This window comes from Diadema setosum, chromosome 2 (genome assembly GCF_964275005.1).
Source record: "Diadema setosum chromosome 2, eeDiaSeto1, whole genome shotgun sequence".
Lineage (NCBI taxonomy): Eukaryota > Metazoa > Echinodermata > Echinoidea > Diadematoida > Diadematidae > Diadema > Diadema setosum.
Window position 1 is genome coordinate 13,858,237 of NC_092686.1, and position 13,431 is coordinate 13,871,667.

At 39.4% G+C, this 13,431-nt stretch overlaps 1 protein-coding gene across 1 annotated transcript in view; it reads right to left on the reverse strand.

Moving 5' to 3' along the window:
- Nucleotides 1-11,119, reverse strand: part of LOC140240003 (uncharacterized) — a 113,697-nt gene extending 102,578 nt beyond the window's left edge. Inside the window, exon 1 of the mRNA XM_072319814.1 lies at nt 10,705-11,119. Coding sequence (XP_072175915.1) covers nt 10,705-10,930 — 226 coding nt within the window. The 5' untranslated portion in view covers nt 10,931-11,119. The remainder of the gene's footprint in view (nt 1-10,704) is intronic.
- Between the last annotated feature and the right edge of the window lie 2,312 nt (nt 11,120-13,431).

Genomic DNA, 13,431 nt, shown 5'->3' on the forward strand with positions numbered 1-13,431 from the left:
GTGCAGTTTCAGGATCTGTGAGAGATAATCCAATTCCTTTTCGCTGAAACTGCGAGAGAAACCAAACAAGTCGCGTTTCGGAAATTTCTATTTCTCTCTCTGTGATCGTCATATGTATATTATAGTCTCAAAGCTCCATTCTGCGCCCAAATTTTCTGCCAGTCACGAGTGGATGACCATTTCGTCTAAAGAAGATGACGTACATCTCCGAAAATGTGATTTGCGCTTTCTTCAAGTTACAGTGGGAAAGGTATTCATCCTTGATTTCTTCATATCTTTCCTGTTGATCCATTTTGTCGGAGCCTTTTCTTGAAATCCAGTCGGTCACGCCTCAGATACTAAGTGGCAAAACAGAGCTCATTTTTTTTTTTTCACGCCAAAGTGGAAATTTCTATCACGGAGAGTCGAGATTCGACAGGATCGAGGGCAGGGAAAGGAGGCTGGGGAGGGGGTTAAGGAGAGAGTGCACATGCGGGGATTCAATTAACCGTCCAATACTCCTAGTTCGTCTGATGACCCGGTAGTTATGTGCAGGGAACCTCAGACATGAATGGTTCAAAGCGAGGCTGAAGGTGATAGTCGATCAGCGTGTAGAGGCAGAATTCTTGACCTTGTGGTAGAGGGGCGTGGCAAACCAATCACTGTAAAATAAGACGGGTTTCACTTCATACATCAACTCCTTCTCTTCTTCGAGTTCGTACTCTCGTTCTTTATTCCATTTCTCTTCTGTCTTCTCGATCCATGTCACTATTGGAATATATTATTACCATATTATATACAACACACTACAACGACGACGATAGTACCCTTCCATCGCTTTATCAGAACTAAACTTAAATAAATTGCTAAACGCTTTGGCGTTTGAAATCATATCTACTCAAATATGTTTTTTTTTTTTCTGATGAAAACAGTTGCGAAACTAAAAATAATAGAGGAAATCAAGAAATACAGCTGTATTTGTATCTATACGGAGCTGTGTATTTCGTGTTTCTGGCACTCGCATTCAGGAGAAAAAAAAAATCTATAATAGTACTCGTATTCCTTTGCAGGCACGGTCCACTTAACTCTTTAAAGGTCCTGTTTACCTTTGGGAGCAATAATTATTATTAAAAAAAAAGGTTCAAGATATCACATTTGATGCGTATATGTAGGTCTGTTGAATCACAAAATACCCTACCATATAAAATTTTCACAATAAAGCCTAAAATGTAAGGAGATATCAGTATTTTTCTCATTAACCAATAACTGTAGACGGTTTAGTCTGGGAACATTTTCATTATAACCATTGTTCACATTCTGTGTATTTCAATATACTTAGCATCGATTACACTGATTCAAATTTTTACACTGGTTGTTTCTTTCACTAACTCACATTTTATTATTACTATTTTGAAGCACTACTGCTGTGTTTTTGTTTCATCTGCAAATGGTAAATTATGCCTTAACCCATGGAGCTACTGCAGCTCCACACAGTAACGGATCGTTTAAGCTCGCCCAACCTTTCACTGTATATACCCCTCTCCTTGTTTTTTTTTTTTTTTTTTTTTTTTTATTCTCCAGTCTCCTTTCATTCCTCTCACTGGAGTGTTGCCATCGTTCTTTTCTCTCACAAACTTCTTGGTGAATGTTCTTTTTGAGTGTCTACCCCATTATCGATGTATTAAGGTCGATCGTCTTGCTTCATTATCCGCAGACCATGACAATCTTGTGGGAAACGGGTAATTAGCTCTATTGATCACCCTTTTCAGTACGAGGGCAGATACCTACAAATCTATTGAGGATCAATTTCGTTACATAACTCCTCTGTCTAAAAAAATCCCATTTCCACGGCGATGGGGTGAACTATACGCCACAAAAACTCGCTGAGACGACCGTTATGTCTTTCCGCTCGAGAAGTGCAGACAAAAACGAGACTAATTCTTATGGTCCTGTTCAAAACAGCTTTTCAGAGGGACTCGTAATCTGGACTCTTTGTGCTAATTTTCTGAACCTACAGCTAACAATGAGGAGCCCCGGACTTTATTATGTTGGAAGGAATTAAATGGTCACTTACACGTTAATCGTCATTCTTGACAAAAAGACTGCCACTTTAGATCGATACGCAGCATTTCGTCTTTTCTTCTTCATACTGTCTTTTTCCATCTTAGTTCCTGATTCACCTTCTCCTGCTCCCACCTTCCCGCTCACCTCTCTTCCTCTGTTAAGCAAACACAGATGATCACAAACGCTCGCATACACATGTAAGAACCTACTTCAAACCTTGGCTCCCTATTCGATTCGTTGCTCTTTTCAGCGAGTGTTACACCCATGCAACCCTAGAGCATAAGCTGTCCCTTGCTTGTGTGTCCCTTTGGCTAAAATTATCATTCTCTTTGAAAGTAAAATTCAGAGAGGAAAAAAAAAATCCAGGACACCACAGTTCGACGACTTCCCTGGGTCTATTTTGACCTCATGATTGAGTCACTGCCAGCCAGCCTCATATAAAATTCTAGCGTGTATGTGCTGGGCAATCAGCATTTGCGTCACACATGCACACACCACTTGAAGAACGGCAAAAGTGGCGTGTCACATAGTTGCAAACATTGTAAAGTACTTAGCCACAAGAATGCAACACGGAATGCAAACACATTCTTCGAGACGTCTGTTAAAGGTCCACATTTGTACCTTCCCCTGTACTGTCTACACACCCGTGAGCAGTAACTCAGAATCTGAACACTTGTTTTGAGTCAAAGGAAATTATTAATGGTTCATCATAAAGATTGATCTCTAACCAAAGTGGCAAAAGAAAACAAAACATCCACCTGTATCATCGCTCGACGCTACAGGCTGAATTCTGTCAACTTAAAATTCTCTTGAACAAACACATACGATTCATTAATTTTGGTCATATTCCCCACACTACCGCTACATCCTCGTATAGACACTGTCTTGGATTTCGGGCACCCCCATTGTAAAATATTGGAACTACTGTTTGTTACTCACTAAGTTGAAGCTATATAGGATGAAGTAGTTTTTAATTTTTATGAGAGTGAAGAACATGAACATCCTCTCAGCGATTCACAGTTCATTTCCCTTGGTGATAAACAGCCCATGTGATATTAGGACAAACTATCATGACTATTACCGTAATTAATACAACGTTCAGAAATGCTAGCTTTTCTTGCATAGAAACGAGATGAGAAAGCTTCTCTATCGTACTCAGATAAGTTCGATAACCCACCAACTCGTAGAGAGAGTGATAGAATGAGACAGACAGACAGACAGACAGACAGACAGACAGGCATGCAAACAAACAAACAAACAGATAGAGATGAGTAGAAATGTTCTAATTGGCTCCCTCGTGGTCATCTTCATGGCAGAAGTTCACTTCGCTACCTCCACCCGAAAATTGGGGCGTTCCGGCAAAAACCAGAATCTGAAGGGAAAATCTCGACAGTTCAAGAACACGTAGCCTTCACGATGTAGAAAATATTGTCACTTGATACATCCTGTTATTCGTGAAAATGTCCATCCTCTCTCTCTCCTTTTTTTCCCATCTCCCTCTCTCTCTCTCTCTCCCTCCCTCTCTATCTCTTTATATCATATGTTTTCAAAGACACACACACACGTACACAGACGCACGGACACATTTTAAACTCATGATCCCGTGTCATTTTCTTGTACATCACTAGGAATATTTGTATAAAGGAAATAGTCAACACACGCAACTATAACTCCAAAAATTCAACGCCAAAGCTAATGTCACTATACTTCGACACCTAATACCAAGTATCCATTTCATTATCAATACCTACCCGTACATGTTGCGAGGTGATAGACACTATACCATGATCATCAAAATGGTATGACTACCGGTTTGTCCCATAATTTCCACTCTTCCTCGAGGCAGTTTTATCAAACATTTAGTTCATATAGCTGTCATCTAGTTTGATTCATTGCCTAGCGGAAGTACCATCAACTCCAACCATGTGCATGAATGTCATTGTGAAGAAGTGTCGGTAATCTGTAGGCGAGTACAATTGTAATAACACGCAGTCAAGAACAAAGTTACCTCTGAAGACGGGAAAATAAAAGTGAAGAGACCATGAAAGAGACCATCAATCTTCAAAAGCACACATCTTTCTTTAAAATAAAGCAATATCCCCAGCAGTAAACCTATGATAGGCTCATCTATCAACTCCCTCCCTCCCCCCTCTCTCTCTCCCTCTCCCTCTCTTTCTCTCTCTGTCATGATAACGATAATCAAAATGGTCATCAGCGACATAGTGAACTTATTACGAACTGTCCACGCAAGTTGTGAGGTCAAGATTCGGACATTAGAGTGTCCGCTAGTATAAGTTTAGCAATAGTGACTATGTATACTCTGAGAGAACTTGCGGTATTGGCGTGCGTAGGACTATACAGTCATGAAATCAGGGAGGGGCTCTTGGGTTTGGGACCAGCCATACTCTTGACCCTCCTTACCCAGGTATTAGTTCTAATGCATACCTGACAATTCTAGGTTGTGGTAACGTCAAAGTAGAACTTTACATACACAAAGAGGCTATAGTCTATACCCTGTGCAAGACCAAAAATACTATCGTTATCACTATTATTATTATCATTGTCTCCTTAACCAATATCATAGCCGTTATTATGACTGTGATCTTTGTCCACATAAAGTAGGCCCAGTGGAACTAATAATTTTCCTTTTCCTACCATTTTAACACAAGCCAACATAATTTTCCTTGCTCTAGTTTAGATGCTTTGACATTCGACAATATCAAATCTTGTTCAACTGGTCACCAAAACCATTATGCGGACATCCATCACTGCGAATTTTCCAACTTGACGTCACGAATCTATTTATATTTTAGGGGAGGATGTGTTATCAACGTTTAGTCCTGTGCAGTTTTGAGAAGACAAAAATAATCAGAACGTTCTGTGCATAGGGAATGACATATTGCATCAATATCAGCGATCTTCCTGAATATACAAGCTACAATCAGACAATGACCAGGAAATTCCCGACTAATAGGGTGCAATAAGTTGCGGACATATCCCAGGATGATGCACATCGTGAAAGAGAGAGAGAGAGAGAGAGAGAGAGAGATGCACCGCTGTATACACATGAACACACGTCACAGGTTGGACGCAGGGTTATAAAATTATGCAAACAACATAATAAATACACCAGCCAATAAACTCTCTCAGATAAGTTGTTTTGAGTAATCACACAACGCAATTTCATTTTTATCTGTCAGTTTATAGCCTGGGGACAGTTATAGGCTGTGGTATGATCCACTCAAACTGTGAGCCAGATGACGCAAAGAATAGACACCAAGTATAGAAAGAAAGGAGAGAAACAAATCATTATCAGAATGTTCAATTCCGTAATATTGGTAACCACGTTCAATGCTGTTCATAACACAGTATATTTATACAGGATAGCCGCGATACTGCGGACTATGATATAGAGGAAATAGACTCAAGGGATATTACTCAAGCATTCACATCACTGTACCATATTCTTATATGAGTATATACAGCTGTATTATGCGTGTGTGTGAGTTTGCGTTTGGAGGAGAAATGACAAAAATTGCACGCATATAACAGTTCTTGTTTGTGTGTACGTGCAGGTGAGTGTCAGTTGTCTGGTTCGTCACATACAGATTCACTATAATAACAATAAGCAGATGTAGACTGTGTTCATCACTCATATATTCTGCCCCCCGGATCTACAGAAGCATTATCTTATGGTTCAACAAGTACCAGCCAGTTTCAAAATACAAGGGGAGAAAGATTCCTATAATAGTTGAGTGATGGTGGAACTGTTATTCTGTCAACCGTTTCTTTCTTTGAACACCATAAATGTTTGATTAATGAAGTCATAACATCAGCATTCCCCCATAAAGCTTTTTTTTTTCGAGCAGTATAATATGCATTCCAGCACCCATGAAATATCTGTGCAGTCCACCCACATAACTGTTTTGTGTTTAGTGAAGTGGATATTCACGGTAATTCAACATGCAACATTGAACTGCTGTTGGAGCGTGTGAACATCAGCCCCAAGCCCCCAAAAAGTGTGATGCAAATGGAAGAAGATTGAGGTCTCTCCGAACTCAGTCGATGGGGCACGATTTACATTTCATGTACTCTTTGAAGAAACGTCAGTCTGGTGCTTGATTCGTGGGGCACCCATCACTAATGAGGCAACTTTGGCTGTATATTGAATGAGGATTTCTGCTTGTAAACTGATGTAGATTATCTGCTTGTCTTTCGAAACCTTCAAAGTGTACTCTGCTGGCCTTTGCAGACCGGAACTGCGGGGCCCCCGAAGAACGAGCGAAGGATGGCGAGAAGAGGCACACGAGTACTGGCAAACTTATGACAGGTGCAGGCTGACCATAGTTGTGTAGCACAAAATGAATATTCCGGAGAATAATGAACTCGCTAGCCAAGAAAAAACGCGGATTCTTGATGTGATTAATTTTGTTTTTAACTTCCTCTCTCTATATCAAGTCAACTCAACAGCAACATAAAGAATATTATCAAGAAAATTCAATATGTTTTCACTTTTCTATCATAATAAAAGAGCACTTGACTAACCGCTTTCAGAAAGAAGGGGGAATAATTACTACCCTTAACATAAGTCAGTATCAAGTACATCGAGTGTGCAATTTTCATTTAAAAAATTGATTTTTTTTTCTTGTGGAATTCCCTTTATATTTTCTTTGTATTGTTGTTCACACATACGTCATGAACTCTGGTAGTTTCCTCATCCAGCGGTTCCAATACCAAAACTTTAAAAATTCATAACTTTTGCATTGATTGTCCGATTTTCCTCAAACTTTTACTTATGTTATACTAATGTTGCTGCTTTCATTTAATCCACATTTCTCTTTGGGTTTGGGTTTCCTTTAAGGATAATATGTTTACTGGATACGCAGCTTAGCTTCTAGCATGTTCTATGAGCCTGTATATCTGCTTTATAATTCATCATTCCTTGTTATTGAATTACATTACTTTTGATGTTCTTTAAGTAGGTTTGGCAATTGATGCCAATGATTATAATAAATGCCTGAATGAATGAAATGGTTCGATTTAGGATCAGTGAAGAAGTATTGACTAGATCAATGGAATTCATATAAACTCACGTGTACCACTGGAAATGAAATTTAAAAGCATGTTCCTTTCACATCAGAGAACAAAGAACTTCAGTTTTGACTGACTACAATGAATTTCTCCTGTATGGAAGATGATGCTTTGAGTTTGTTTGTATCACTTACCTTCTAATAATAAGGCCTCGCAAACATGACTTCATCAATGCTCGTTGGTAATCATAATTGACAACTGCCGAATTTTAGTTTGAACATTTTTTTTTGTTTTCGCTTTGCTTTGTTTTGTTTTGTTTGGGTTTTGGGGGGGGGGTTATCATTTGTTGTTATTTTTGTTGTTGTTGTTGTTGTTTTTTGGTTTTTTTTTTACTTCAGCCTGAAACCAGGGAGCGATCTATTGAAGCATGATAAGAAAAGGGTAATGAAATTCCAGTTCTTGTGTCACGTTCGCTCTTTTCTTTTTCTTCAAAATTCAGGCGTTGTCAGAGGTATGGTCTGTGTCTGTTGATTCCTCTCAGATTGAAGCAGATCGCTGTAACAGATGAAAAGCATGACAATTGTATTACTTTTAGCTTTCTTCCCCCCCCCCAAAAAAAAAAAGAATAAAAACATTATTGAAAATGAAACTTTTCTGTCCAATAAGGTTAATGCAAAACGCTGCCTCCTCAGGCTCGAATTACGCCGAGAAAATAGCCTACTTACTCGACATGATTGGGAAACAAATCACAGAGCAGGGCTCATGTTTAAAATTGAGATTTGACTCATATTACAGAAGGTTTTATTTATACAACGTATCACCGCCAGAATATGAATGTACGGAGCACAATCTGGTCCGTGTACACTGTATGTCTTCCGCTCTATTTGCCTAGCCTTCGAACAAATATTGATCTATTTGTTTGCGAAAGAGTTTATCTGCAGGTGAATTGATTTTGTATGGTACAAAGTATTGTGTAGACATGTATTATTTTGTGACGCTAACAGGAAGCTCAAAGATATGAAGAAATATGAACGCATAAGGCAGCCATGTATCCCCCATCTTTTTGTCAACATATCTGACATTTTGGGTGAAATAAAAAAGAAGGACAGGAATTCCGGGGGCGTGTGAATATGTATAAAACACATTGCTTTGCATGCGCAAGGTATCTGTCCCGTAAAAGAAACGTAAAAACTCATCATAATAATATGAATAAATACATCGAGAAGAGACATTGGACAGTGCTATTTCGTAAACATCTACTTCGATATGGAACTTTAAATACACTGTACTTGCAGTATTAATGCTATTTCGTAAACATCTGGTTCGATATGGAACTTTAAATACTTGGACCAATGCTTGTATGACTGCTGATTGGTATCCTGGTTATCAAATCGCGGACGAGAAACTGTCGGCTCGGTAATGTGGTCGTATAGGCCTATAGTGTCACTAGTAATTAGGCCATTAAGGTCCATTTAAGATTCCGGCCTTAGTGTTTGAGCTACCATTGTATGCAACTCGCTGCTCAAACAACGCTTGAATTCCACACGTCGCTGTCTTTCCGAGTGGCTACTCGGTTGCTCGTCTTTACATTTTTTTTTTTTGTAGGTGCTGTGCACGAAAATACGATTTCTCAAGCGTTATCTTAGATATCATCGGAATTTTCCATTGTTTTGAAGAGCACGTTGTGGCGATTTTTAGAGGTACAGCGTCATTTATGCCCATTTGCATATCTTGCTACCGATCTCCGACCTCTGCATAGCGTGCTTGAAATAACGTAGACATATTGGCGCAAAATACCTTCAGTGCTTTTTATCTACAAAAGCTTGATATCACAATGATAACAATACGCGTATACTAAGGCATTCGTATGGCATGAGCAAAATATCTGATTAAAATTTATTGATTTCGATTCAATTCGTAATGAATATCGTCTACGTTGATGAGACATGATAACAATTGAGTTATATTTTAGAGGTATAACGGAATAAAAGATCCGCTGCAGAAGATACTGTTTGCCAATGAAAATGAGAATAATCTCAGACTGATGTTGCATGCGGTTATAAATGCTTGAATAATACACTTGATGTTTGTTACATCTCCTATTTACGTACTGAGCATATGCTTAGTGAGCATAAACTGTGCGCATAGCTCCCTTGGCGTTGATTTCACCGAAAGCTTATGTGTAAGTACCTCCCTGCTTATGGTGTAAGGGCGTGAAACCCCCTCGAACTTTGCCATGTTTACTCGCATCATCTGTGGATGACATAGAAATCATAATGTAGTCTATATCTAGGGTAAATACAGCACTGCTGTTGTAACTAAACGTGCACAACATGTTGGTTTCGATTTGATGTAACTTATCTAAAGATATCTGTTTGGAATCATTCTTTGGACTTGATGTTGATGCTTTTCTTTTACATCAAGAAATGGCTCAACAACTTCCATTGTAATCTTGGAAAGAAAGATGGCACTTCAGATTAGCAGGAAACCAATTCTGAGGTACTGTCATCTAATTCAAGGCGATGTAATCATTCTTATTCGAAAAGTATCTCTAGGGTCAGTTGGTTGTACATCAGCCTGGAAGTTCCGAGGTCAAATACTAGTAGTACTAGTAGTACAGCGATGAAAGCTTTGGACTCGTGACTTAGAGATTTTGAGTTTGAACCCGTCTGCATGCTCGATCAATGACATTTACCCATAGCATGCTATTACCTTTTGACTCAGGTGCACATAACGAGGATCCTGATCGGTGATGATAATGACAGGGCACTTTCTCAGACCTCACACTCTCCGGTGAGGCTACTCCAGCTCAGTTAGAGCACATCATCATTATGATCGCTATTACGATTACTATAATCATAATTATCATTATGATTATCATCATCATTGTCATCATCAACATCATCATCATAGCCACAACGTGCAGATTATCACAAAATCATTAGCATTAAACTACTTCCCTTTTGTACTATAAATTCCATTATCAAAGACCGACAAGGCGACCGTTTTAGTGAGGATAATGTTGAGGCGTGAGTTTCTTTCAATTTTATCTCCGTCTACAATGAAATTACTAAGATCATAACTGCTGATCTATACATTTTGAACAGACATGTCTGAAAAAGGGACCAAAGATAGCCTGGTGGCATTGTCGCTGCCCGGAAAGGAGTATAGATGACAGATTTGTTTCTAACTGATTCCTTTTTAATCATAGATCAGCAGATGTGATTTTACAATTTGTAGAGGAAAACAAAGTTGAAGAAAACTCATACCTCAACCTTCACCCCTCTGCTTAATCAATGTCTTGCTTTCAATGATAAAGTTGTCTGGAGCATGAGAAAATAACAATAATGGTTATAACTTTATTTGGTGGTTTTTTTTTTTTGTTTTTTTGTTTTTGTAAAGTGTATTCTCTTCAGTATTCATATGTTCCCACACATGGGCCTGCAAATATCATGACACTGATGTTACTAGGTAGTCGTTTACGTATTTATAGGTCATGGGGAGCCAGTAGATTTTACATCCCGTTTAGGTTGTACCCTATAGAGGAGGAGCCCAGGGTCTCATCCTCTGCGATATACAATTGCAGTCGCAAGTAGAATTTACGCATGAAACAAGAGGGTCATGGCTCACCTCGGAGCTGTACCGCCTCCCCGAAATCTTCGGACATCTGATTTCTCGTGTTGAATCCAGGTGGTAGAAGCAGCAACAGGAAGAGGAAGAAGTAGACATAGATCCATTTTAAGGAGTCCATCAAGGTCTGCCCCATGGAAGACATGATCGGCACTGTTTCAGGTCGCACCCCTGGTCCAGCCGCCCGTCTGACTCTGCAATATCGGCAGGTGCTGGTGCTGCTCATAACGTATACCAGTTGCCCTGCCAATCAAAGTAGGTTTGTCTCTATCGATAGACAAGAGTTATACACGTTGTTTGGAGTTGTTAGCATACACCAGGACCTCAACGCAACAGGTAAGGCCAAGCGAGCTAATACCGCAAAAGTATGAATCACTCTACTAAAGGGCTCCGCTTCTGTTGACATGAAGTTCATGCATTCATTTGCTTTACACCTTTGACTTTACACACCGATAGCCGCCCGAGTCAAATTCCAGTAGCACACCTCGATTGTGCCCTGGAAGGTTCTCCGCTCCTTGGATTACAGGGGCTGCTCGAAGTTGGACGATTATCTCTCTTAATGGGATGGAATGATCGGCATATTTGTACGTGTCGACCTAACAAACATCGCCTTCCGTCTCTACGCCACAGCTCCGAGGTCGCGGACAAAATGAAATTTGCGATACCCTGCGTGATAGATCCAACGCACCAAGGTGAAGTGCAGACAAACAAAAGGGGGAAAATGGAGGGATCTCTCGTCAAAAAAAAAAAAAAAAAAAAAAAAAATCAACAAATTCGGGACACACTTGTAGTACAGTGTTGTCTGGCTTCTCTGTTTTTGTTTTTGTTTTTTCGTCATGAAACAAGAACTCCCTCCAAACAAGAAAATACAACAACAAACAAACAAAATGTTACACTTAGATTCCCGGCTGATCCACAATCAGCGAGATAAGCCAAGAGCGAACTCAGGAAAGGCTAAAAAGGGATGTCCCTCCTGATCCCTTCTCGATCTCGCTGAGATATCATTTCACTCCCTGCGGGACGCTATTTCAATCTTTGGCTGGGGCTTATTGTGTGCAGCAAACCGGGTTATAACTAATCAGCGTTATACCGCCCCCATTTGGCACGGACACTTATACTCCGGCTCCGTTTTGATCACACACCTGTAAACAACGATTTTTCATGGAGAAGCACATTAAATGATACGTTCTGCCTTTTTGTTTTCATTTGTTTTTAATCGATCTCAAAGTACAAGGTATTTCTGTATAAACTGTATAAACTCATTTCTTTTGTTTCAATCCTACAATTTGCATGCGGGCAGGCGCTGATGCTTTATAATGAGAATACATTGGAGACAAACCGCAGTCATATTACGCTCCAAATCACTCAAAAACATCTTCATGCTTTGTGAATGAAAAATAAATGATAAGGTCCCCAAATAATTCCAAGGAGAGAATATGTATCCTTCGAGGTAGAAGGAATTTGCAAAGAATTCACCTTCGTCAACAACAATCAATTAAGTCTCGTCGAACTGGTATCTTATTTTGTTTTTAATACTTTTAACATAGTGCCTTTTCTCTGAGACAAATTAAAGGGACATTGCAGACGATTTATATGATTTTAGATTATGTAATACTGTACATACAGTGATAGTGTCACGTATGGATTTGTGGAATTAATTGTGGTCCTTGATCAGACAACCCAATACTCTGAAAACCTCAGAACATATTACACTGAACAAGGATGATGACATAGAGGCGCATGTTATATTCCAGTAACGTAGCAATGCGATTCATTACAATACCACTTGTTCAACAACTTCACCCGTGTTTTCCTCTATTGTTCTGCCTGCTTACACGAGCACCTAATCATGTTTTTTTATGTGAAGCTGCTATATGTCATCAGCCTCACTGTGATTTGTTATGAATTTTGAAAACATTCATATTCCTTGTCCCAATCACTGTAAATTCTGTATCGTTGCACCAGCCTGAAAATCATCCAGAGCTCTCCTTTAAAGGGGCTCCGGAAACTCCATTTCAATAGCAGGTACGTGCGAGACCTTCTTGGTTCCACTCTCTTCGTTTCATCATCCATTGTTTTATGAAACCAAACCCCTGTCTTTTGTCCTGAAATCTTTTGATTCTCAGCGAACCATAATTCTTTCTCTCTTACATAAAAAAAAAACAAAGAATAGAACCATTCTCTCACCATGCCCACACTCGCTGAATTTAGTTCACTGGAAGGAGCATAAAAAAAAACTGTTTTTGCTACTGTAAAAGAAAAGAATAAAACTTAAAGGAGAAGCCTTCATGTGAACAATTAAAAAAAGAATATTAACTTTATGCGCACGCACTTCAGACATACATAATGTTGCATAATGCACTAGTTATGAGAGCTTGATTGGTATTATGTGGGCGTGCTTTGAACAGAGAATACACTGTGTATCATTGTGATGGCTCACAATTTTCAGAATAGTAAAACTTTGCTGATTGAGGTGTATCGTTATGTTTGTTTGTTTGTTTGTCTGCTTGTTTGTTTGTTTATCTATTCCTTCTCCATCTGATACGATGTCTAGATGACCCATTTTCAGCTGCACTAGCTGGTCTTTCATGGGGTCCGATTGGATAAATGAGGCGGAAAATCTCTCCGGGTTATGCACCCTGCTCTTAGCAATGAACGAATGAAGCGGGGTATCTTACGTACATGAGTTGTGACTCTATCAAACACGGGACCTCCATTTTATGTCCT